Below are 27,668 nucleotides of genomic sequence, written 5' to 3' on the forward strand. Positions count from 1 at the left end.
CAATTTTCATACTTCCAGTCAACCTGTTATCTTATTTCCCGAATACAGAGAGCACTTCAGTACAAAGTGATGCAGGGCCCATTTCACTCACATAAAGCATCTTCACATCTACAACAGTCGCAGCACCGCCGATTCTGAGAAACAAAACCCCTCAACGATCAAATAGCGTTTCACAAGTGTAATCCCTGGTTAACTGATTCAGAAGGGATGCATTCCGTCTTATTTTAGTAATGATGGAAGAAAATATTGCAGTTACAGGGTGATATACCGTGGAAAATTGATACTCCGCAAACTTTACAGCCGGCGGTGTTCGAGGACCGGTGTAGTCTCGCGGTACAATTGGTCTGCAGATGGTCACGTTGTGCATTTCCAACACTAAAACCAGGAGCCATTTTAACAGCGGGAGCAAGTGATTGTGGAAGAGAAGCGCGGGCACACAACAAGAGGAAGGAAAATCAGGTGATCGCGCTTCTCTCATTGCTTTGGTTGTTTTGTTTCAGAGGGGAAAAATTGCCCCTTCACCTCATTGTGCATTTGTTTTACCAAAATAAAATTTAAAAAAAACTCCACTGACTGGAAGTTATGGCGATGGCTACTCCAAAGAGCCAGCCCCGTCCGAGCGGCCGGAGTGCAGCGAGCTCCCCGCTCAGTCCGACCCGCATCTCCCGGCTGCAGGAGAAAGAGGAGTTGAAGAACCTCAACGACAGGCTCGCCGTATATATCGAAAAGGTACGCTCGCTGGAGTTCGAGAACAGTATCCTGCAGTTGCAAATCACCGAGAGGGAAGAAGTGACGACCCGGGAGTTGACCGGCATCAAGAACCTGTACGAGAATGAGCTGGCGGACGCTCGCCAATCTCTGGACGAGACCGCGAAAGAGAGAGCGCGGCTGCAGATAGAGCTGGGGAAGCTCCGCGGGGACTATGACAATGTGCTGCAAAAGTAAGGCTGGCTGAAATTTGGGGTACGCGTCTCTTCGATGATAAAATGCAATTATTTTTTTAAGCGGATAAATATTTACTCACGGAGTTCATGTTAGCAAAGTGCACCCCTCCTATTTGCGTACAAAATGTGTATATAAGCTCTATTTAAATTTTCATATCGAACTAGTATCGATAGGGAAAATATTTTACGAGATGAGTATTTTGGAAGAATCGCCCTGAATTGTGATTTATTTGTTACGGTCAGTTTTTTTTAATGACTGTTTGCTTATTGACTAGTAATTTTGAGAGATTTTTCCTATTTTAAGTAGACTAGCCTCTCCTTGAGAGGCAGTAAGCTCATTGTGTTTATATAATTTTACCATTTGTTCATAAAGGAGTGATTGGGTACTCGGGACGAATATCCGCGGCAAATTCCTAGCGAATTCCTGGATGTAGAGTTTGTACCGAACAGCTGTTTTAAATAATGCACAGACTCTCGCCTTTTTCTAATAAACTAGTGGGCAGATTTTTTTTAGCCTTCTACATTTCAAAAAGTAATTTGTGTTGATCTGAAGTGTTATCTTAGCCGGTGAAATCCGAGTCGTTAAAGCCAACGTCCATGGCTTTATATTGGAATTATTTTTTTGTTATCTCTAAATACATACCAGTTGTAATTGGCGCTGGTTGAATGGACAAGTCTGTCAAGTTATTACACAAGCTGCCCTTTTATGGACTGAAGGCTGTGGCGCTTTCCTGCATCTTTTCTTTTTGGTGAGGGGGGGGGGGAAGGGCCTCCTAAAATCTCAGTTCTTTGAATATCACACCATGGATTGGATTTGTTTTTGTAAAACTGTTTTAAAACGGCGAAGTGGTGCGAGTTCCGTAGTAAATGTTTATTTTTGTTCACTGGGGGTGTGTTTTGAGGGGGGAGTGGTGACTGAGTGTTGGACAACAGCCATCTGTCGTGTGGAAGCGTTGCTGTGCAGACAAAGAAGCTGTTCCATTCAGCCGGAGGCTGGGTCCCTACGAGACACATTGAATGAGAACTTTCCATAAATATCCCCAATAAGAACAGTGTCGCACGCAAGGTTACTCTAACGTTACTATTTACTGTGCTGTGTAGGTTCGAAAGGTAGCTGCCGAGGCGGGCTGAGCGATTTAGTTTGTTTAGTAACAAAGAGGCAGCTTCTGGTGAGGATGAGATGGTGAAGGCAGAGGGGGCTGCAGGGGTAACCCCATCTACCAGTTTTTTAAAAAATGTTAAATGCATTATTCACAATTTCCGCCGCATTCACTACTTTTTTTTCAATCAGTAGCTAGATTTTCGAAAAATCTCCAGGGGCTGTTGTTTGTTTCCCCTGTTGACTTGCGTCAATCATAGATCAAGTGCTTCCCCCACGCCAACGTAAGTGTGTGCGGTGTTTCATTGTTTGTAAACAATTTCTGATCGGTAGTTGCAACTAAGGGCGACTGTTGGATACATGGTAGCTTCGTTATTGCTACCAATTGTTTCATAAACGGTTCAGTGTTGGTATACGCGCTAGTGCACTTGTCTGTTTACATTTTGTGATCGCGATATGAAGGTAACCATCACTCTTCAATTAAGTGTTCTGTATGGAATCGCTTTTTTGATATTCAATTTTGAGGTTTGTGATTAATTAGAGTTAAAAAGGGAGTCGCATGAAGTCTGCCTGGAAACCTTGCGAGGTGCTCTAATTGCTGGAGGTTAAAACAACCCAGATGGTGTTGCTTTGAAACTGAGAAAATGTGCAAGGTGATGATGATAGCAACCTGTTTACCAACCATGGATAGTCTGAGCGTTTCCGAAGTCCCTGAAATTTTAAACTGTATCTTTCCAAGCTGGAAGAATTGGGCTCTCAGTAAGATCATGTATAACAGAATGGCCAACTTCAGCTCCTGTGAAATCTGGGCTGTACTGATCACCATCTTTAACACGATTTTCCTGCCATTTCCTTCACACACACACACACACACACCCCTCCCTCTCAATTCCCTGACTGATTCTGAAGTCTGTTCATCTCGTGCAGTGATCCTGGGCAATATCCATGCTTGGGCTGAAAAGTGGCAACTAGCATTTGTGGTGCACAAATGCCAGGCAATAACTGTCTCTAGTAAGAAAAAAAAATCCATCACCAGCCCTGAATGTCTCTATCTCTGTCAACATCCTGGGTCAGTGGGGGGAGGGAATGGCATGGGATGGGTTAACACTGAACAGAAAATGAACTGGACGAGCCATGTAAATCAGAACTACAAGAACAGGCCAGAGGCAATGAAAATTGCAGCGACTAACTCACTTCCTCAGTGCCCAAAGCCTGTCCACTCAGCATAAGTCAGGGTTGTGATGGAATACTCCCCTCTTTAGCAGCTCTGACAACAGTCAAGAAGTTTGACATCATTCAGGACAAAACAGCCTCTTCAATTGGCACCACATCCACAAATGAAGTAAAATATTGCTGATGTTGTAAACCTGAAATGGAAAGGGGCACTGCTGGAAGCCTTTCAGTTTTGTATCATGTCTAAAGATGACCAGCTGCAAATGTGTTGCTGGTCAAAGCACAGCAGGTTAGGCAGCATCTCAGGAATAGAGAATTCGACGTTTCGAGCATAAGCCCTTCATCAGGAATGACAGCTAATGTTGCAGATTGGCCCGTAACTGCTGAAAAGGGCATAACCTGAAGCATTCTCTTTCGACAGAGGGAAACACATTTGATGGTGATATTTGCACAAGTTTGTTTTGAAGTTTTAATTTTGAAAAAAAAGTTACTTGTTTTTCCTCTCCTAATCTTAGTAAGATTTTTGTTTAGTACGTGATGTGCATAGTTAACTTTTCATGTTATTCCAAACTTGATGCATGACAAGAAATCAATCCTGCTGCACCTGGCCTTAGTTTTAGGACAGTACAAAGTATTTTGTATCCCTGTGCACAGACTTTGAAATGCTTGGCAAGATTTTGGATCAAAGCTTGAAATCCCTGCAGTTACAAATACCCTAACAGTCACTTATTTGTGGCAGTTCTTCTCCAAGATATTTGTTTGCTGACCTCCAAACATCCAAAAGTGCAAGTCATTCAGAATTTCTAAACTATATTTTAACTGCATTCACTTTCTTGCTAATCCTTTGTGGGCTTCCCATCTTTACAAAAATACTAATTAAGATTCTCTCTATGCTGCTTATTTTTTTGAAAGAGATAAGTAGTTTTATATCCCTCAATGGGCTCTAGTTCTTGTGCATCTCTTCATTCTGTGTTTGTTACTTCCTAAGAAATAGGAGCAGACATAAGACATTCATCCCCTGAAGCTTGGCCTGCCATTCCATAAAATCATGAGTGATCTGTTATGGGCCTGATTCTGCCAGCTTTTCATAGCTCTGTTTTTCAATTCGTATAATAATCTACCTATCTACTCATTTAAATACTTTGATTTAGCTCCCTGAGCACTCTGGGGCAAGGAATTCCAAACATTCACTACCCTCTGGGAAAAGAAGTTGCATTATATTTCAGTTTTAAACGAATGACCCTTATTTTGTAACATCTTCTCAACATCTACCCTGTGAAACCACCTCCGAATTTTGTATGCTCCAATGGGATCTCCTCTTCTTACCCCTTAATTCCAGGAATCTGTGGAGTGAATCTGTTTTCAACCAGCTCCAAAGTTAGTATTTTTTATTTAATAATTTTTATTTTGTATAATTTTAAAATTTTGTACACAGTACTCCGGATGTGTCCACACTCGCACACTGTCTTCCATTTGTAAATTTCAACTTCCTAGTAATAGGGCAAAATTGCATCTGTTGCCTAAATCACTTGCAGCACCTGCATGCTAACCAATTTTTGTGTTTCATACACTAGAACACACCGATGTTGTTCAGTACTTTTTGGACCCTCTCTCCATTTAAATCATAGTTTGTGTTTTGATTCTTCCTATTGAGATACATGTCCTCTCGCTTGCCGACATTTATACTTTGGGGTAAAAACAATGACTGCAGATGCTGGAAACCAGATTCTGGATCAGTGGTGCTGGAAGAGCACATCAGTTCTGGCAGCATCCAAGGAGCAGCGAAATCGACGTTTCGGGCAAAATCCATTCATCAGGAATAAAGGCAGTGAGTCGGAAGCATGGAGAGATAAGCTAGGGGAGGGTGGGGATGGGGAGTGAGTAGCATAGAGTGCAATGGGTTAGTGGGGGAGGAGATGAAGGTGATAGGTCAGGGAGGAGAGGGTGGAGTGGATAGGTGGAAAAGGAGCTAGGCAGGTCGGACAAGTCATGGGGACGGTGCTGAGCTGGAAGTTTGAAACTAGGATGAGGTGGGTGAATGGGAAATGAGGAAGCTGTTGAAGTCCACGCTGATGCCTTGGGATTGAAGTGTTCCGAGGCGGAAGATGAGGCGTTCTTCCTCCAGGTGTCTGGTGGTGAGGGAGCGGCGGTGAAGGAGGCCCAGGACCTCCATGTCCTCGGCTGAGTGGGAGGGGGAGTTGAAATGTTGGGCCACGGGACAGTGTGGTTGATTGTCGCGGGTGTCTCAGAGATGTTCCCTAAAGCGCTCTGCTAGGAGGCACTCAGTCTCCCCAATGTAGAGGAGACCGCATCGGGAACAACGGATAAAATAAATGATATTAGTGGATGTGCAGGTAAAACTTTGATGGATGTGGAAGGCTCCTAGAGGTGAGGGAGGAGGTGTGGGCACAGGTTTTACAATTCCTGCAGTGGCAGGGGAAGGTGCCAGGACGGGAAGGTGGGCCGTAGGGGGGCATGGACCTGACCAGGTAGTCACGGAGGGAATGGTCTTTGCGGAAGGCGGAAAGGGGTGGGGAGGGAAATATATCCCTGGTGGTAGGGTCTTTTTGGAGGTGGCAGAAATGTCGGCGGATGATTTGGTTTATGCGAAGGTTTGTAGGGTGGAAGGTGAGCACCAGGGGCGTTCTGTCCTTGTTACGGTTGGAGGGGTGTGGTCTGAGGGCAGAGGTGCGGGATGTGGACGAGATGTGTTGGAGGGTATCTTTAACCACGTGTGAAGGGAAATTGCGGTCTCTAAAGAAGGAGGCTATCTGGTGTGTTCTGTGGTGGAACTGGTCCTCCTGGGAGCAGAGAGGCGGAGGAATTGGGAATACGGGATGGCATTTTTGCAAGAGATAGGGTGGGAAGAGGTGTAATCCAGGTAGCTGTGGGAGTCGGGTTTGTAAAAAATGTCAGTGTCAAGTCGGTCGTCATTAATGGAGATGGAGAGGGCCAGGAAGGGGAGGGAGGTGTCCGAGATGATCCTGGTAAATTTAAGGACCGGGTGGAATGTGTTGGTGAAGTTGATGAATTGCTCAACCTCCTTGCGGGAGCACGAGGTGGCGCCAATGCAGTCATCAATGTAGTGGAGGAAGAGGTGGGGAGTGGTGCCGGTGTAATTACGGAAGATCAACTGTTCTACGTAGCCAACAAAGAGACAGGCATAGCTGGGGCCCATACATGTGCCCATGGCTACCCCTTTGGTCTGGAGGAAGTGGGAGGATTCAAAGGAGAAATTGTTAAGGGTGAGGAGCAGTTCGGCAAACGAATGAGAATGTTGGTGGAAGGGTATTGTTGGAGACGTCGGGAGAGGGGAAAAACGGAGGGCTTGGAGGCCGTGATCATGGCGGATGGAGGTGTAGAGGGATTGGATATCCATGGTGAAGGTGAGGCGTTGGGGGCCGGGGAAACGGAAGTCTTGGAGGAGGTGGAGGGCGTGGTTGGTGTCTCAAACGTATGTGGGGAGTTCCTGGACTAGGGGGGATAGGACAGTGTCGAGGTAGGTAGAGATGAGTTCAGTGGGGCAAGAGCATGCTGAGACAATGGGTCGGCCAGGGTGGTCAGGCTTGTGGTTCTTGGGAAGGAGGTAGAACCGGGCAGTGCGGGGTTACCTACCAAGTTTCTGCCCACTCACTCATCCAAGCTATATTACTTCACAGATTTCTTGTACTTTCTCACCTATTTTATTTCAGTAAATTTTGGTACGTTCCATTCTACCTCTTTCTCCAAGTTATTAATGTAGATGGTAAATTGAGGCACTGGGACGAATGCTTTTGCCACTCCACTAGTTTTGTCTTTCCAAACTGAATAAGATCCATTAATCCTGACCTTGTCCTTTGTGTCCACCAATCCTCAATCTATCCTCATGCGTTACCCTCAAGTCAGAGTTTCTCTCTTGTACAATAACCTTTCATATGGCACCTTTTACAGAATGTCTTGTGGAAATCTCAGCAACCATTCACTTTCACTGTTATTTCTTTGGCATTGTGCCACCTTTTTCCCTGCACTTTTTCTCCCTCTCTTGTTCCAGTACAAAACAAAGATTTCCAGCATCTGGATTATTTGAAATAAAAGAAAAACTGGAAATGACCAGCATCTGTGGAGAGGGAAAAAAAGTTGACCCTTAAATGTCTTGGTCTTAGAGGGACAGAATGTAGTCTGGTGTTGATTACGACTGCTCTAGTTCTGTGTCTTGAATGGTAACCCTCTGCCAACTTTGACTGTAATGTAGGATATTGCAGCTGATGTGGATTGCTCCAGGATGGCTATTGTGAAAGCAGCTTTCAAACAAGTCATTCAGAAGAGAAAGTTGTTTGCCCAGTGCCATTAGTTGAGAAGTGAAAAATAATTTGTAGCTTTGAAAGGAGATCAGAAAATACATGTCTGACAAAGTGAAGCTGAAGCACTGAAATTCTTTTGAAATGTAATCACTGTAGTAATGCAGAAAATGTGACAGTAACATGATAAAGTAATTTATGAAATGTTTATATGCAGAAACCTTTCAAATTGCCCTCATTGGGTGAAAGCAAGAACACCAAATTTCAAGTAGTTGCAATTCATACTACAGTAAAAAAAAGTGCCGATTGGTTGCAAGATTACCCTGATCAAGTCATTGCTATGGCAAAAGTAACAGGTGATTACAGATTTCCCAACTTCCAGATAGTTTAGAAAAGAATATGACTTGAACATATTTCTTTTGCTTGTGGGGAGCAGGCCCTGTATATGACATGAAATGCTTCACTTCCAACAAGCTCAAATGTGGCTTATGAGCTCAATGGATCATCTTCATTTGGTAGTTGCTATTACTGTAGTACACTTAGGACTGTTCATTAACTGCTGCCTGCTCACAGAATCAAATCTAACAGTAGGGATTTTGTGCTGAGTTTTGCAAGAACGAGCTGATTGAATATGGCCTTTACCCTTTTGATTACGAATGAATAAGGGAGCATGTTGTTTTGAATCTGCTGTGTCATTATAACTATATATATCTGGCATCTCACAGCATGACTTCATACTGCTTCCCACTCAACCATGTGGTGGGTAGAACACTGTTTTTGGACTGACTGAGGAATTTTGTTAGTAGAATTGATGATGAAATAGAGTGCATCAAAGATATCCTGCAGAACAATATCTCCCTTAATTGGATTATTGTTCACTGTGTATCACGCAAACTCAAATACATTCAAGACTGCTGCTTTTGGATTGGAGTGTGTCCAATATATTAAACAAGCTTTCTCATGGCTATGCAAGTAGTATTTTCTACTAGTAAGATGCTGCTTCTAGCTTAAAATGCAACTTTCCAACCAAATCAACATTCTTTTCTCCTATAACGTATAAATTGTGATCCTCTGAAATGTATTGCATTTGTCCTCTGGAGTGAAAAATACAACACTTCAGCATGAGGTGTCTCATACAGCAAAGCATATCGAGTCATGTGCTGAAATACTGGGATCAAAATTTGTCCATTTCTGAAGCTCTAGGATTGAAGCTGAGTTTTAAGAGACAAGGGGGCCAGGGATTGCAGGGTCTTCACTTAAAGTAATATGCTAGCCATTAGAACCCTGAATGGTTTTAACTTTTATCTAATCATTTGCTCCTGATGTCAGGAAGGTTGAGTGGCTAAACTGGTTGTGACCCCAATCCAGTTTGGACCTCAGCAGACACCACTGCCAAGAACTCCTTGGGCAACAGGTTAAAATTGTAGGGGTTGACAGAGCTACCTGTGCCATGTTTTAAAATGCCATTTAAATAGGATAACGAAGCCATGATGTGGGTTAATGTAGTGAGAATATAAAATATGCATGGTAATGACTAGTCAAGTACATTTAACACATGCAGAATAATCGCATTAAAATGACAACTGAGAAACATAGAGCTTAGCATTAGTTGGGAAGGTTCTTACTTCAACAACAGCTGTAAAATGAAAATAATTAGAATGTGCTCTAAACTTGAATATCTATATATTCAAAATGTCTACCAGAGCTTTTTATAACTTATACCCCTTTTAATATTCCAGATCATTGGTGTCTTAACCATTTATTGTGCTATGAAGTAATAAATGGTGTTACTCCAATGGAGATAATTTGCTGCTTCTGCTTCACAAACAGGTCTTTGAAATTCTCAAAGCACTTAATCTGTTTTGGCTCACCCATTGAACATGTTGAATACTTCCCTCTTTGCTCACCAATGTAAAAAGGTGAGGCATGTCTTTAGGAGTCTGGGATTAGTCAATTAATCTATTCCAGTGAAAATGCATTTCTCTCTTTTTTTAAATAAACCTAGAACTGCTCTGCTCATGTGAACCTGACAATTTCTATTGTCATTTTGGGGCAATTCAGTGGTCCCTGATTGGATGCTCATCTATAGCTCACCACCTTCCTAGATATGACAGTTCAAATCCTCTTTGGTCCCTTGCAGATGAGGCTGACTCTCATCACTTTGTGTGTCTGTAGGTGGCTGTACAGACCCTGGAACCGAGCCTGTGGTACCTACATTTTGGGCAAGTGCTGATCACGGAGAGGGGTGGGTGGGGCATTGGTGTGACAGTGCACTTTTATTTTGTTGTTGTTTGTGCCTGGCGTCCCATTTTTTGTCTGATGGCAAGTCTCGAGGTGCTCAGTGCCTTCCCGGATGCTTCTCCTCCACTTTGTACAGTGTTGGGCCAATGATTCCCATGAGTCAGTGGGAGTGCTGCACTTTGCCAGTGAGGTCTTGAGGGTGTCATTGAAGTGCATCCTTTGTTCACCTGGAGCTCACCTGATGTTTTAAGTTGAGCACCTCATTGGAGATTCTTGTGTCAGTCGTGCAGACGACGTGCCTAGCCCATTGTAGCTGATCAAGGGCCATCAGTGCCTCGATGCTTGGGGATGTTGTCTGGGTCAAGAATGCTGGTGTTGACGAGTCTTGTTTACAAGTGAATTTGCAGGATCTTGTGCAGGGAGCATTGGTACTGTTCCAGTGCCTTGAGGTGTCTACTTTAGACTGTCCATGTCTCCAAGCCATAGAGGAGGATTGGACCTACTACAGCTCTGTAAACCATGATCTTAGTGTCAAATCTGATTATTGTTGTTCTCAAACACTCTTTTCTTCAGATGGTGCACTCCCACACTATTGGATCTCATCATCAGTAGCTGCTTTTGTCAACTGAATACATCTGATTGGAAGTGGTCAGCATTCTCTAAGGCCTCTGTGTGGACCTTGATCGGACATTTCTTCCACAAAGCTAGACTAGGTTGATGGAGGACCTTTTTTGTCTTGGAGATGTTCTCATATATGCCTCTAAAGGTGCTGATGATGGTCTGGACTACATCCTCTGAGTTTGCACATGCCCAAGCATCATTTGCGTGCTGCAGCTTAACAACACTGGTTGGAGTGATTTTGTTCTTGGATTGAAGGCAGCGGTAGTTGAAAAATTCCCCATCTGTTTTGTAAGTTTTGTTCTGCTCCAGTGGGAGTTCGGTGGTGAGGTGAAGTATTGCAACAAGGTAGATTGACAACGGTAGCAGGAAATCCATGCAGATGATGTAAGCTCTGAAGAGTCATCTAGACTTTACGTTAGCTTGCTCTGTCTCTACCAATGCTGACTGAACTGCTGTGATCTCCAGCATCTGTTGTTCTCTGCTTGAGAACTGTGTTGGGGCAATGACTGAGCCCTGCTTGACAATGGTTTGAATGGGGAAATGGGTTGGTGGTAGAGTCATTTGTTATTTCCATGACTTCCATGTTGTCATGGAGAAGGATGATGACAAACTAATGGTGGAGCAGGCCGTTCCATGATACTTCCCGATTGAATGGTGTCAAAGGCCTCCCCTCACCTCGCCCTTACCTTCTCGTGCCTCAGTTGACCTCTCCTGGTCTCACATCTGCGAGGACTGAGACTTAAGCGTCACCACTCCTGTTTCCTGACTGCCTTCAAACTGAATCTTCTGGTGCTTGGAATGGGGCGTACCAGCGGCTGCATGGCCTACAAACTGTTAAGCCAGCGATCCTGTCGCTGCTATAACTGCAGCGAGATTTTAGAAACACTCCACCCAGTGTTTATATCACTGCAATAATTTTTGTAACTACCTCCTAAGTGTTTTAATCTTAACCCCAATCATTTTCTAACGACCACCCCCTGGCCCAATGATAATTTAAATATAACTGATAACCTCCGTGAACTCCAGTTCCTCAAGCTGTACCTTTTTGGATTCTATCTCACATTAGACCCACTTGCCCATTATCCAAGTCCTTAACTGAAATAAGTTGCCACTTAACCCAAATTTCTCACTTATTGATCTGGCATTGACTGTAATACTGCCATTAGTAATAAATATGATAACTATATCTATTCCTACTCAAAAGATGGATGCACAGCCCTATGCGGTTTAGGGGATATACTTTCCTAGCCACACTTAATTAAATGTTGCAATCCATACTGGTGCACAAGCTGAATGAATGTTGTTCGCTTGAAGTTAACAGTTATCATGGCCATTCACAGCTTTTGCCTGTGGTCATTGCACAAAATATGACAAATTGTGGAATATTCATGTGCAGATTACTGTCCAAATCAAGTAGCTACTGCCAATGATACTTTAACATGCTACCCAGATCTCTCAAAAGTGAACAGTTATGAATACTGCTGCCTTTTTTTTTAAAAAGGACTATCGTGTTAAGTAAGGTGTAATTTTTCCTGACATAGTATTCATCATTACTATTGAATGCCTTCAGTTGCCCTGAGAAACGCACTTTGTGTTTGTGGAATAGTTTGAGGAAGATATCCATATTTTAATGTAGAAATGTGAAAACAAAACTTCAGATTTGGAAATAAATCAATTAAAATTGAGAAGTGAGAAATATTAAGTGCCTTTAACTTTGTGTGTGAATGTTTTGATCTGATTTGGCTGTTTATTGACCATAACTGCTGCTTCCTGCCATATGTTGCCTTGACTTGGCACTCAATTTTAAACTATCCTCAGGAAAGGGGTAAAAATCTTAGCACAAACCTCAAAGTTTTTGTGGGCTGTTTTCTTTGGAAATCTGTATTGCTCTTTGTTTGACTGCTGGAACTAAGCCAGTAATTTTGGGATATGGAGAAAATTGAATTCAAACTGGCTGTGAGCATGCAAAATTGAAGTTTTGATTTCTGTAAAATTCTTAGAACAATCAATAAAACAAAGCCTCTAATATATTCTAGTGATTTCACCTCCCCTCTTCAACTATCTTGAAAATGTTTTAAGTGGTCATGGTAATGGCAGTAGAGTTGATTCAGCAATCTCCATTCTTTGCTCTTAAAATTTGATTCATCTGGAAACTTTTTATTGAGATGGAGGCTTCAAGGATTTCAAGTGTAGAAGAAATGCCCAGCAGAATGTTCAGTTTTTTGGACAATTCTTCCAGGATTGATGTGGATTCCACACTGTCCCCATGTGCAACTCTTGTCGATGCTGAAGTCATGACTGTCTAGCTATGGAAGCATCTGAGTCAACTAGATTCCTATGGGGATCTGATTCTTTCGTATTGCTGATGTACAGTGATGGACATTGGTATTGATGGTCCCTAGTAATTTTAAATGAAGAAATAGATCAAACCAAAGAAATTCTTATTTCTTCTTTTACAGTGAACTTCATGTAAAAGTAGTGTCGGCCTGAATGCATCTTTTGTGTAAACCTTTGGGAAATTCTATGTAATATGAAGTTTGTTTGGGCTGTCCTGTAGAACAAGTTGACAGGGGCTGATAGATATTTAAAACCCTGCATGAAGCAAAGAAACTTATGCAAGACAGGTGGATGTTTGTGAGTCAAATTTATAATTTCAGCTGTTTTTGGTGATTTTGCAAAGCAACCCTTTTTAGTATAGCAAAAAATTAGGCACTGTTTTAATTCCAACTAGTCTAACATCTGCAACTTTAAAAACAAACTTAAAATAAAAGCATTTCTTTGTCGCCTATGTTGATGAGAAAAGCAGCTGCAAGTAGCAGAACCAACTGCCTTATTTGACAAGTGTTTTAATAATGCCTCCCCTTATCCACTGAAGTCTACTGATTAAAGCAGTTGTGTTCAAAAACTATGCTGCTAACCTTCTGTGAAACTGGCTTTTTAATAACCTCTTAACAAAAGTATTTCCAATGTTGATTGATGTATATGTATTTTATAAACTCTGAATTAACATAGACAACTATTGCATTTTAAATTGATTAAGGTAAAGTATTTGTTCCTCCTTTTCTCATCAGCCCAGACAGTTATTACATGTACAGGGTATAACCTGCATGGCATGGTAATCAATCGATCATCAGCAGGCGTGCTCTGTTTTATCTCGTGTATTTAATTGTTCACAATACAAAATCTCAATGGGTGAAATTATCAACCAGTTTAATGCTTTAGTTTTGTTGCAGGTCATCGCAAGCAGCTTAGCTAGACAGAGATTTTTATTTTTATGTCTGCAGAATTAAGTTTTCAGCTGTTGAGAAGGAGGGGCAGAGTGAGGGGAACAGATAAGTGTCCAGAGCAAAAGACAAAAGGGAGTGCTAATGGTGCTAAAAGAAGTAGAAAGATGTAAAGTAGGTGTAAATAATAGATGTGAGAAGGAGAAATGGGGCTCAAGTTTGTGGAAAGGTACAATGTGCTTTAATAAGCCAAGAGCCTGAGGATTTGGGGGTATACCTTGGCATGGTTCGAGGATTGGCTAACTAAACCAAGGGTTTGGGTAAGAGGGTATTTTCACCCTTCACCCTGGAGGCTGCCTGCCTCATTCCTGATGAAGGGCTTTTGCCCGAAATGCCTCTCTTTCCTGCTGCTCAAATGCTGCCTGACGTGCTGAGCTTTGTCTATTTACACTATCCATGCCCCTCATGATTTTATAAACCTCTAAGGTTACCCCTTGGTCTCTGCTCCAGGGACAACACTCCCAGCCTATTCAACCTCTCCCGATAGCTCAAATCCTCCAACCCGAGACCAGAATTGCACGCGATATTCCAACAGTGACCTAACCAATGCCCTGTACAGCCACAACATGACCTCCCAACTCCTGTACTCTATACTCTGACCAATAAGGAAAGCTTACCAAACGCCACCTTCACTATCCTATCTACCTGCGACTCTACTTTCAAGAAACTATGAACCTGCATTCCAAGGTCTCTTTGTTCAGCAACACTCCAAAGGATCTTACCATTCAGTGGGAAAGCACTGCTAAGACTTGCTTTCCCAAAGTCCAGCACCTCACATTTGTCTAAATTAAACTTCATCTGCCATTTCTCAGCCCATTGGCCCATCTAATCAAGATCCCGTTGTGATCTGAGGTAACCTTCTTCGCTGTCCACTACACCACCAACATGTTCACAGTACTGTATTGGGTCTCCTTATTTCAGGAAGAATGTAAATGGATTAGAAGCAGATCAGAGAAAGTTTACTTTCATTTAGTCACAGGATGTGGGCACAGCAGTGTTGGCATTCTACAACAAATCCGAAGCCTCCAGCAACAGACCTCCCTCCGGATCCTCTGCTCCACCCTTGCAGCCATGCGTCACTACCTACGTTCCCTGCAATCAGCCCTACCCCAGCTCAGGGCAACACTCTCACAGACCTGCAAAGGACCCCTGCTGTTCTTCATCTGCAGAAGAATCCACACACTAAACAAACAGTTCTTCCTAGCCATATCAGAAATTAAAGACAGTAAGTACCGAAAACTTTCATGTACTTACCCCCACACTCGTGGTTCCTCAACTGTTCCAGAATCTTCTATCGGCCTGTCAGACGCCATTACACATGTGGCTGCTACAGCGCCCGCGGCACCAACGGCTGCTGCCAATCGTGACGTCACTTCCGACCTCGGAGCCTCCGCGATCGCCGCCCAACCAACTGCCCCGGCGATCACCGCACAGACAACCGCTTCCACGATCGCCGACGGACTCGCGACCCCCGCGACTACCGGGAATGACTACGGTTCTTCCGTCGCCACAACCATTTCCGCCCCTTCGGTTGCCGTCGCCGCAGCCACTTCTGCCCCCACTGACATCACTAACCTGCAGGACCACCACGCCTCAGGTTTCTCCGCCCCCACGCCGTCTTTCGTCACTACACGTAACCCCGCCCTCACGCAAACCTTCGTCACCACGCATAATCCTGCCCCACGCCGACTTTCGCCACCACACGTAAACACGCCCCCACGCTTATTTCTGTCATGATGCATGACCCCGCCCCCACGCTTGACCCCACCCCCACACCCAGCAACGTCACCACGTCTAACTCCGCCCCTACATTAATGTCTGTCCCCGCCCCTAACCCCACCCCCACCCCCAGCTCCAGTCCCACACCAGGTCCTAGCTCCCAGCCTTGCCGGATCTTCACCATCCCTCCAGACCTCCCCCTCTCTGAGGATGGAAGATCAGTCCTCAGCAGAGGCCTCACCTTCATTCCCCTACGCCCTCGAATCGATGAGTTCAACACGCGGCGAGATATTGAACAATTCTTCCGCCGCCTTCGCCTCCGTGCCTACTTTCACAACCAAGACTCCCGCCCACCCTCTGACGACCCCTTCTCCCGCCTCCAACACACCCCATCCACCTGGACACCCCGTGCTGGCCTCTTACCCGCCCTCGATCTATTTACAGCCAACTGCCGCCGCGACATTAACCGACTCAACCTGTCCACCCCTCTTACCCACTCCAACCTCTCACCGTGCAGCCCTCCACTCCCTCCGCTCCAATCCCAACCTCACCATCAAACCGGCAGACAAGGGAGGCGCAGTAGTAGTTTGGCGCACCGACCTTTATACCGCTGAGGCCAAACGCCAACTCGCGGACACCTCCTCTTATCGCCCCCTCGACCACGACCCCACCTCCCACCACCAAACCATCATCTCCCAGACCATCCATAACCTCGTCACCTCAGGGGATCTCCCATCCACCGCCTCCAACCTCATAGTCCCACAACCCCGCACCGCCCGTTCTTACCTCCTGCCCAAAATCCACAAACCTGACTGCCCCGGCCGACCCATTGTCTCAGCCTGCTCCTGCCCCACCGAACTCCTCTCCGCATACCTTGACACGGTTCTGTCCCCTTTAGTCCAAGAACTCCCCACCTACGTTCGGGACACCACCCACACTCTCCACCTCCTCCAGGATTTTCGCTTCCCCGGTCCCCAACGCCTTATTTTCACGATGGACATCCAGTCCCTGTACACCTCCATCCCCCATCACGAAGGACTCAAAGCCCTCTGCTTCTTCCTTTCCCGCCGCACCAACCAGTACCCTTCCACTGACACCCTCCTTCGACTGACTGAACTGGTCCTCACCCTGAATAACTTCTCTTTTCAATCCTCCCACTTCTTCCAAACTAAAGGAGTTGCCATGGGCACCCGCATGGGCCCCAGCTATGCCTGTCTCTTCGTAGAATATGTGGAACAGTCCATCTTCCGCAACTACACTGGCACCACCCCTCACCTTTTCTCCGCTACATCAATGACTGTATCGGCGCTGCCTCGTGCTCCCACGCGGAGGTTCAACAGTTCATCAACTTTACCAACACCTTCCATCCCGACCTGAAATTCACCTAGACTGTCGCAGACTCCTCCCTCCCCTTCCTAGACCTTTCCATTTCTATCTCGGGCGACCGACTCAACACAGACATCTACTATAAACCGACTGACTCCCACAGCTACCTAGACTACACCTCCTCCCACTCTGCCCCCTGTAAAAACTCCATCCCATATTCCCAATTCCTTCGTCTCCGCCGCATCTGCTCCCAGGAGGACCAGTTCCAACACCGCACAGCCCAGATGGCCTCCTTCAAGGACCGCAGATTCCCCCTAAACGTGATCGACGATGCCCTCCACCGCATCTCCTCCACTTCTCGCTCCTCCGCCCTTGAGCCCCGCTCCTCCAACCGCCACCAAGACAGAACCCCACTGGTTCTCACCTACCACCCCACCAACCTCCATATACAATGTATCATCCGCTGTCATTTCCGCCACCTCCAAACGGACCCCACCACCAGGGATATATTTCCCTCCCCTCCCCTATCAGCGTTCTGCAAAGACCACTCCCTTCGTGACTCCCTCGTCAGGTCCACACCCCCCACCAACCCAACGTCCACTCCCGGCACCTTCCCCTGCAACCGCAGGAAATGTAAAACTTGCGCCCACACCTCCTCCCTCACTTCCCTCCAAGGCCCCAAGGGATCCTTCCATATCCGCCACAAGTTCACCTGTACCTCCACACACATCATCTATTGCATCCGCTGCACCCGATGTGGCCTCCTCTACATTGGGGAGATGGGCCGCTTACTTGCGGAACGCTTCAGAGAACACCTCAGGGACGCCCGGACCAACCAACCCAACCACCCCGTGGCTCAACACTTTAACTCTCCCTCCCACTCCACCGAGGACATGCAGGTCCTTGGACTCCTCCACCGGCAGAACATAACAACACGACGGCTGGAGGAGGAGCGCCTCATCTTCCGCCTGGGAACCCTCCAACCACAAGGGATGAACTCGGCTTTCTGCAGTTTCCTGATTTCCCCTTCCTCCACCTTGTCTCAGTCGGTTCCCTCAACTCAGCACCGCCCTCCCAACCTGCAATCTTCTTCCTAACCTCTCCGCCCCCACCCCACTCCGGCCTATCACCCTCACCTTGACCTCCTTCCACCTATCACATCTCCATCGCCCCTCCCCCAAGTCCCTCCTTCCTACCTTTTATCTTAGCCTGCCTGACACCCTCTCCTCATTCCTGATGAAGGGCTTATGCCCGAAACGTCGAATTTCCTATTCCTTGGATGCTGCCTGACCTGCTGTGCTTTAACCAGCAACACATTTTCAACTGTGATCTCCAGCATCTGCAGACCTCATTTTTTTACCCTTGGCATTTAAGGCCCTTTCCTAGTTGTGCTTGAAGGTAGCGAGGTTCTGCCTTGAACTACAATTGGTTAACCCACTGTATTGTTAGGAAGGGAATTCTAGGATTTTGATCCAGAGCCAGTGAAGGAATGACCATAATATTTTCTAGTCAGATGGTGAGCTGCTCACTTAAGAACATAGAACTAGGAGCAGGACGAGGCCATCTGGCCCCCTCGAGCCTGCTCTGCCATTCAATAAGATCATGGCTGATCTTTTCATGGCCTCTGCTCCACTTACCCGCCCACTCACCATAACTCTTAATTCCTTGACTGATTTTAAAAAAAAATCAACTACCTATGTTAGTTTTAAAAACTTTTACTGAGGAAACCTCATCCACTTCACTGGACAGGGAATTCCATAGATTCACAACCCTCTGGGTGAAGAAGGTCCTTCTCCGTTCATCTTAAATTGCTCTCCCTAATTTTGAGGCAATGCCCTCTTGTCGTAGTTTGATTTCAGTGGAAACATCCTGGGAAAAAGTGAGGACTGCAGATGCTGGAGATCAGAGTCGAGAGTCTGGTGCTGGAAAAGCACAGCAGGCCATGCAGCATCCGAGGAGCAGGGGCATCGACATTTCGAGCATAAGCCTTCATCAGGAAGCATCCTCTCTACTTCTATCTTGTAAAAACATATAAAATTACAAAGGGAATAGATAAGATTCTTACCCCCACCCTCCCATTCTTCTAAATTATAAAAAATATAATCCCCAGTCTAGTCGGTCTCTCCTTGTAAGTCAACCCCCTTAACTCAGGAATCAACCTCGTGAACCTCCTCTGCACCCCTTCACCTGCCAGAAAAGAGATCAAAATTGCATACAGTACTCCAGGCCTGGCCTCACCAACACCCTGTACAGTTGCAACATAACCTCCTTTCTTTTAAACTCCAGCCCTTTAGCAATGAAGGACAAAATTATGGTTGCCTTCCTAATTACTTGTACCTGCAGACCTGTGATTCATGCACAAGCACACCTAGGTCCCTCTGTGCAGCAGTGTGCTGCAATTTCTTACCATTCAAGTAAGAAATTTATTCCTTTATTCCTACTGAAATGGATGACTTCACGTTTATTAACATATTCCATCTGCCAGACCATTACCCACTCACTTAAAGTATGTTCCTCTGGAAAGTTTGTCCTCTGCACACTTTGCTGGACCACTCATCTTTAGTATCATCTGCAAACTTTGACACACTACATGTGGTCCCCAACTCCAAATCATCTGTGTAACTTGTGAATAATTGTGGTCCCAACACTGATCCCTCAGGCATACTACTAATCACTGCCAACTGAGAGAGCACTCATTTATACCTTTTTTCTTTTTGCTTCTTGCTTAACCATTCCTCTATATCCAGGAGAAAATGAGGACTGCAGATGCTGGAGATTAGAGCTGAAAATGTGTTGCTGGAAAAACGCCGCAGGTCAGGCAGCATCCAAACAGCAGGAGAATCGACGTTTCGGGCATGAGCCCTTCTTCAGGAAGGATGCTGCCTGACCTGCAGCGCTTTTCCTGAATACCCAAAGCCTGTCCACCGTTTACAAAGGCTCAAGTGGAGTGTGATGGAATATGCCCCACTTGCCTGGAGAGTAACAGCTCCAGCAACTTTCAAGAAGCCCAATACCATCCAAAACAAAGCAGGCCGCTTGATAGGACCACAGCAAACATTCACTCCCTCCTCAACACTGTACAGTGGCAGAGTGTACCATCTATTCATTATTCCTGTCTCATTATATGCAACCAGATCTAGGATGGCTTGCTTCCATGTCAGTTCCATTAAATACTGTTCAAGAAAACTATTGCAGATACATTCAATGAACTCCTCAAGGCTACCCTGACCAACCCGGTGCAACAAGTTGACATGTAGATTCAAATCCCCCATGATAATTGCTGTACCGTTTTACATGCATTAGTTATTTCTTTGTTTATTGTCTACCCCAATGTGATATTATTTGGTGGCCGATAGAACTGCTCTTACCAGTGATGTTTTCTTCTTAGAATTTCTCATTTCCACCCAAATGAATTCAATCTTTATTCTCCATAGAACCTAGTTCATCTCTTACCACTGCCCTGATGTTGTCCTTAAATATCAGAGCTACACCACTTTTCTTACCTATCTGTCTGTCCTTCTGAATAGTCTGATGCTCCTGATATTTAACACCCAGTCGTGGCTATCCTGCAACCATGTCTTTGCAATGGTGACTACATTTTTTTCATTTGAGATGATTTGGGGCCATTAACTCCTCTACCCTGTTATGAATGCTATGAGCATTCCGGTAAATTGCCCTCAAGCTAGTTTTTGTACCCTCTTTTTATAAATTCCAATATCCCCTGTGTTATCCTTCCTTTTTTACTTCTTTCATAGTCTGTCATTAAACTGTCCTGCACACATGCTAACCTGCTGCTTTCCTTTTTATTCACCACCATACTTACTATCTAGATTAAAGTCCTAGTGATCACCCTATTTATCCTTTTTGATAGAACACTGGTTCCAGATTGGTTTAGGTGGAGACCTTCTCATTGGTATAGACCCCTCTTGTTCCAAAACTGATGCCAATGCCCCTTGAAATGGAACCCCTCTTTCCCATACCATTTCTTTTGCCATGTGTTTACTTCCCTAATTTTCTTATCCATAAGCCAATTTGCATGTGACTCAGGGGTAGTAATCTGGATATTATAACTGTTGAGGACCTGTTTCTAGTGCTTAATAGTCCCCAAACAGGCCCTTCTTCCTAGCCTTGCCTATGTTGTTTGTCCCAACGTGGACCACAACAACTGAATCCTCCACCTCCTACTCCAGTATCCTTTCAGGCCGGTCAGAGTTGTCCTGCACCCAGGCACCGGGCAGGGCTTGGAAGGGAATTTGCAGGTGGTGGTGTTCCCATATATCTGCTGCAATTGCCTTTCTAGCTGGAAGTGATTGTGGGTTTGGAGGTACTGTCTAAGGATCTTTGGCAAATTTCTGTGGAGCATCTTGTACATAGCATACAGACTCCACCTACTGAACATTAATGGTGGAGGGGGTGGTTGTTTGTGGATAGGGTACAAATCAATCTTCTTGAGTGTTGGAGCTGAACTCTGTTGAGACAAGTATTAAAATATACTGTTGGTTTGTGCCTTGTAGATGTTGGACAAGCTTTTGGGAGTTGAGTTACATCAGTATTCCCACTCTTGTAGCCACTGCATTTAAATTGCAAGTCCAGTTGGGTTTCCTGTCAATGGTAACACCACTGAATTTCAAAGAGGGGCATTTAGATCATCTCTCAGTGGAGTTGGTGATTGCCTGGCATTTGTGTGGCATGAATGTTACTTGCCACTTCTCAGCCCAAGCCTGGATGTTATTCAGATGTTGTTACGTTTGAACATTGACCTGTTCAGTTCCTGAGGAGCTGTGAATGGTGCTTAACATAGTGCAATTGTCTATGAATGACCCCATGTCTGACCTTCTGATGGAGGGAAGGTCATTGAAGCAGTTAACAAGGGTTGGGCCGAGCACACAACACTGAACTGCTGTAGGAATGCCCTTGAGCTGAGTGACTGACCTTTTAACAAATGTAATCATTTTCTTATGTGCCAGTTTTGACTTGAACCACCGGAAAGTTATTCCCTGATTCCCATTGGTTACTGATTTGCTAGGCTCCTTGATGCCACTTTTGGTCAGATGTGATCTTGGTGTCAAAAGCTGTCATTCTCAGTTCACCACTTCAGCTGTTCTTCTGTATTTGAGCACCTGAAACTTCAATTTCCCTATCTCATGATGCTGCCTGGCTTGCTGTGTTCTTCCTGCCTGTCTACATTAGCAAAATCCAAACTGGGTGTTAGTAAGTGGATTGTTGCTTAGCAGGTGCTGCTTGATAACACTGATGACCCCTTCCATTGTATACACTATACTTATACCTCCTCCATCAGAACAGTGGGATGTGCTAGGTTTGCAACTGTGTGGGATTTGGAACAGTTAGAAGTGACTTCATTGGAACACCAGGTCATGAGCAGTCTTAATGGGATTAATGTGAAAAGGATGTTTCTTCTTGAGAGAATCTCTGTCCCTGTTTTAAGAATAAGGCATTACCCATTTGAAACAGACAAGAATTTTATTTTCCTCCATAAGGTCAAGAGTCTTTGGAGCTGTCTTCCTTGAAAGGCAGTGAAAGCAGAGCCTTTGAATGTCTTAGGGCAGAATTATCTACATTTGAGTAGTGGTGTGAAAAGTTATCTAGAGCGACCAAAATGTGGAGTAATCAGATCGGTGATGGACCAAGCTCTCAAGTCGAATGACCACTTCAGCTAATTTGTACGTTCATGAGCAATACCTAATGGCTCCAAGATTGGCGACTGAGTTACTTGTGAATTCACCTTACCTGAACATCTTTGGAGGTGAATTGGCCGTGCTAAATTGCCCACAGTGTTCAGGGATGCGTAGACTAGGTGCATCATTCAGGGGCAATGTAGAGTAATAGGGTAAGAGAATGGGTCTGGGTGGGATACTGTTCAGAGGTCCAGTGTGGACTTGTTAGGCCAAATGGCCTGTTACCACACTGTAGGGATTCTGATTCTGTGAAGCTTGGTAGATGTTTTGAGGGACTGGCAACCGATTCCATCGGAGTTTTTCCCTTCAGTTCCCTGAATCACCATTTACCAATTATTTCATGTTGCTGCTGCAAAATGGCTGCTGTCATCACCTGCACGATTTCATTGTTTTACTTGCTGAGCATAGCAAATTCTTTCTTTTTATATGGTTAATGATGTAAATGCTGGCAGCAATGTGTGAAAATACAATCTTCTAAGCCCAGCTCAACTGTTTTGATTACCTTGGGTTTCTTGCTCTGTGAATCTTTTCATGGTGTGGAATTTTGCAACTGCCAATGAAGATTGCTGGTGCTTCATAAATGCACCATTTTCCACATATATGAACATGGATTGTTTAATTTCAGAATTACAATGCCCTGTTGGTTTTGACTTATTTCTTAAAATGTGTATGTTCCTAGACTATGATGACAGCATGTTTGAATACGCATTGGCATGCATGGAATGTTGATGGTGGTGAGCAGTCAGATTACACTTGGAGGCCTATTTAAAACCAGTTAACATAAAGTTCGGTGAATATTCTTATAGGGTATAGCTCTCCTTATTTTGTATACAGACTATCCAAACAAGATGTCAAGGTCCCATTAAAAACATTATCCGTTATCTGAACAAAACACTCCCTGTCCATCTCGTTTGGATAATTAGAGGTTGTCCTATATACTGAAATCTGAATATATTGGATACACACATTGGATAGTTATTAACTTCATTTTTGCTCTCCATGAGTTCAGATGTTTGAATAAAGTATGCTGATACATAGTACAGTAAACTATTTTAACTGGCACCTTAAAAACCTGCAGTCTTTGATAAACTGGCAAGATTTATTTACTTCCTACTGCATAACTTACTGTATTATTCTGTTCAACTATTATAGTTTTTAAAATGTATTTACCTCTGTAAATATCCTTGTTCAGCTGAATGGCCACATAAAATTGAATCAATTGTTGCTATTTCAAGTCAATTTCTTATCAATACTCCGATAACCAAGTCTGAGAAAGATGTGTGAAAGCTGTCTGTCAGTAAGTTTTTTTTTAAAAAATTTAAGGCAAAGTTGGATTGTTATTGAAGTGATTTATGCTGTAAATAAAGTATAACAGTATATTAGGTTTCTGTCACTTGGTGTATGTTTTTACATTGATTATGTAGACCTCTTGATTGATCAAATATTCCAGATCAGCACACTCCTGGTTTCATAGGTGTCAGTTTTACTGCAATTGATCTTTTGAGTATGTGAACAAAATCTATATTTTGATTTTCAATGCTCATCTTGTTTGAAAACCAGATATTTGTATGTTGTTTTAATTAAGCCTGCACTTACCCGTAGTAACAATCGGGGCTGATTTTGCACAGCAATATAAACCGGCAGTGCCGCCTTGGAACTAGAGGCCTGGTACTAATCCATGGATAGAACATTAGGCATTCTATCTGGATGCCCTACTCCTCACTTGCTCATCTCATTCCAAGCAGCATTTGTGATTTTAATTTGTAACCTCTGTTCTGGAGCAGAATTGAAAATTCTGGATTGCCATTCCATTTAGGTAAAATGGCGTATGTGAAATAGTGTAGGTTAGATGGGCTTCAGATTGGTACGACAGGTTGGCGCAACATCGAGGGCTGAAAGGCCTGTACTATGCTATTATGTTCTGTAAAAGATATATTCTGCTGGTTTAATCAACTGTTTCTGCTTGCTTTGGATTTCTTGTATCTGTAGGAAAGTAATTTTGTTATTGTGTAATTTACTGTCACTCTTCCAGAAATTCTCGTTGGTACAACTATTGGTCTGAATTTGAGTGTCTCATGTCTTCATTTCATTTGTTCTGTTTTCTTTCTTGTGTTTGATCATGCACAGTCCCATTTCTTCACTTGTTCCACCTAAATGAAAATCTACCCAAGATCACTAATATTGGTCTCCATAATATTTGTATCGTTCAAAACTCTGCCCTTGTCTTTTTTTTTTGAGTGTGGACCACAAATGCACTGCCAAATACAGATCATTTTAACCTGTCTTTAGACTGACTTGCTGTCTTTAAATAGTGCCAGTCTGTGTAGTTCTATTTCAATCTTTGCATCCTTTTCATCCTTTTTTCTTTTGGATCATTGGAATCTCTCCTGGCATAGAAGTGACCTGTCTAAGAAGGATGGATTAAACCTGAATTGGAAGGGGGCTATTATGCTGGATGGGAGATTTGCTAGAGCTGCTCAGGATTTAAACTAGTAAAAGGGTGTGGTGGGGTTTGGGGAAGTTGGAAAATAGTGAAGAAAGATCAGGTTGGTGCAGTTGGGAAAAGGAGCAAGTCAGTAGTGACGATACGCAAGAACAAAGTAGAACTGAGAAATTAAACTTGCATTGAAATAAATGTAGAGGCCTAATAGGTAAGGTAGATGAACTATGGGCATGGTTGGGCACATATGATAGGGATATCATAGGCATGACTCGGATGGACAGGACTGGCAGTTTAATGTTCCAGAGTATGGATCCTATTAGAAAGGAGAGGAGGGGATGTGTTTTTTTTTTGCTGAGAGCTAACAATATGGCTGTATTTAAGGAGGATTTTCTTGGGAATCTATCCAGGGGTGTTTGGGTGGAACTGAGAAATAAGAAAGGGATAATCACCTTATTGGTATTGTGCTACAGGCTACCAATAGTCAGCGGGAAACTGAAAAACCAATTTGTGAGGAGATCTCCGTTATCTGTAAGAATAATAAGGTGGTCATGGTAGGAGATTTTAATGTTTCAAACATACACTGGTACTGCTATTGTGTGTACAAAAAGAATTTTGATTTAATATGTGGATGTACCTACAAGAGAAGGACCTTTATTCTTGGGGAAATAAGGCAGGGCAGGTGACTGAGTTGTTGGGGTCAGGGGGGAGCACTCTGGGGCCAGTGACCATAATTGTATTAGTCTTAAAATAGTGATGGAAAAGGATAGACCGGATCTAAAAGTTGAAGTTGTAAATTGGAGAAAGGCCAATTTTGACAGTATTAGGCAAGAACTTTCAAAAATTTATTGGGGGCAGATATTCTCAGGTAAAGGGAAAAATGCAAAGCCTTCAAAAATGAGATAGCAAACGTCCAGAGATATTATGTTCATGTTAGGGTGAAGGGCAAGGCTGGTAGGTATAGGGAATTCTGGATGACAGAGAAATGTGAGGTTTTGGTCATTGGTGAGGGAAGAAAAAGAAGCATATATCTGGTATAGACAGCAGAAACAGAGAGAGTGAATCCTTAGAATACAAAGACCAGTAGGAGTATATGTAAGAGGGAAATCAAGGGAGCAAAGAGGATATAGGAGATGGCTGAGGCAAGTAAGGTTAAGGAGAATCCAGAGGGATTTTATAAATACGTTTAAGGGCAGAAAAGTAACTAGTGAGAGAAAAGGCCCGCATGAAGATCAGCAAGGTGGCCTACGCATGGAACTGCGAGATGGGAGTGATACTGCATGATGACTTTTGCATCAGTGTTTACTGCAGAGAAAGATATGGAAGGGAGATAAATCGCAGCATCTTAATAAATGCCCATATTTAGAGGAGTTTGTGCTGGATGGCTGAAAACTCAAAGGTGGATAACTCCCCAGGACCTGATTTAGAGATGCACTAGAACTCTGAGAAGCTAGGCACGTGGTTGCTGGGCCCCTTGCTGAGATATTTGTATCATCGATAGTCATAGGTGAGGTGTCAGAAGACTGTAGGTTGGCTAACGTGATGTCACTGTTTAAGAAGGGTGGTAAGGGCAAGCCAGGGAACTATAGACCAGTGAGCGTGACGTCTGTGGTGGGCAAGTTGTTGGAGGAAATCCTGAGGGACAGGGTGTACATGTGTTTAGAAAAGTAAGGACTGATTAGGGAGAGTTAACATAGTTTTCTACACACAAAGCCATGTCTCAAACTTGAGTTTTTTGAAGTAGGATTTAATAAGGGCAGTACAGTAGACGTGATCTATAAGGCGTTTGACAAGATTGCTCATGGTAGACTGGTTAGCAAGGTTAGATCTCATGGAATAACATGCAGTGTGCTTGAATGGGGAGTGAACTTCGCGGAAAACTCCGAGCCCCTGAGGAATTCGATTTAACCGAATAATCAATTAACCGAACAAAATAGTGCCCACCCATCTCGTTCGGATAATCACGGTTCCTCTATATTTGGATACAGAACTACTTCAAAAGTAGAAGACTGGGGTTGTGGTGGAGGGTTGCTTTTCAGACTGGAGCCACTGACCAATGGTGTACTCCAAGAGTTGGTGCTGCATCCACTGCTTTTTTTTGTCTTTAAGATAAATTACTTTGTGAACATAGGTGTACCAAGTAAGTCTGCAAATTGGAGGTGTATTGGACAGTGAAGAAGGTTACCTCACGGTACAATGGGTCAAAGGACTGAGTGGCAGATTGAGTTTAATTTAGATAAATGTGAAGTGCTGCATTTGGAAAGGCAAATCAGGGCAGGGCTTTTACACCTCATAAGGTCCTGGGAGTGTTGCTGAATAAAGTGACCTTGGAATGCAGGTTTATAGTTCCTTGCGATTTCACTTTCAGGTTGATAAGATAGTGAAGAAAGCTTTATTAGTCAGTGCATGGAGTATAGGTATTGGGAGGTCATGTTGCAGCGGTACAGGACATTGATTAGGCCACTTTTTTCGAGTACTGAATTCTGGTCTCTCCGCTATACGAAGAATGTTGTGAAATTTGCAAGGGTTCAGAGAATTAAAGGATGTTGCCAGTTGTTTTTTTGGGGCGAGAGGGTTGAGCTGTAGAGAAAAGCTGAATGGATTGGGGTTATTTGCCCTGGAGTATCGGAGGCCGTGGGATGACCTTGGAGACTTATAAAATCACTAGGGGCGTGGATAAGATAAATAGACAAGTCTTTTCAAAGTTTGTGAGAAGATTTGTAGTTCACGTGCTCATTGTTATGTAGAGGTATATGGGCTAAATGCTGGCAATGCAGCTAGATTTATCTAGGATATCTGGTTGGCATGGATGAGTTGGACCAGAGGATCTGTTTGTCTGTTGTACATC

The 27,668-nt window shown here is 44.0% G+C and overlaps 1 protein-coding gene across 1 annotated transcript in view; it reads left to right on the forward strand.

Annotated features, from left to right (window-relative positions):
• Positions 1–352: 352 nt before the first annotated feature.
• Positions 353–27,668, forward strand: part of lmnb1 (lamin B1) — a 60,308-nt gene continuing 32,992 nt past the window's right edge. Inside the window, exon 1 of the mRNA XM_060837815.1 lies at positions 353–941. Within this exon, the coding sequence (XP_060693798.1) occupies positions 583–941 (359 nt within the window). The 5' untranslated portion in view covers positions 353–582. The remainder of the gene's footprint in view (positions 942–27,668) is intronic.

The sequence above is a fragment of the Hemiscyllium ocellatum genome, chromosome 2, assembly GCF_020745735.1.
Source record: "Hemiscyllium ocellatum isolate sHemOce1 chromosome 2, sHemOce1.pat.X.cur, whole genome shotgun sequence".
NCBI lineage: Eukaryota > Metazoa > Chordata > Chondrichthyes > Orectolobiformes > Hemiscylliidae > Hemiscyllium > Hemiscyllium ocellatum.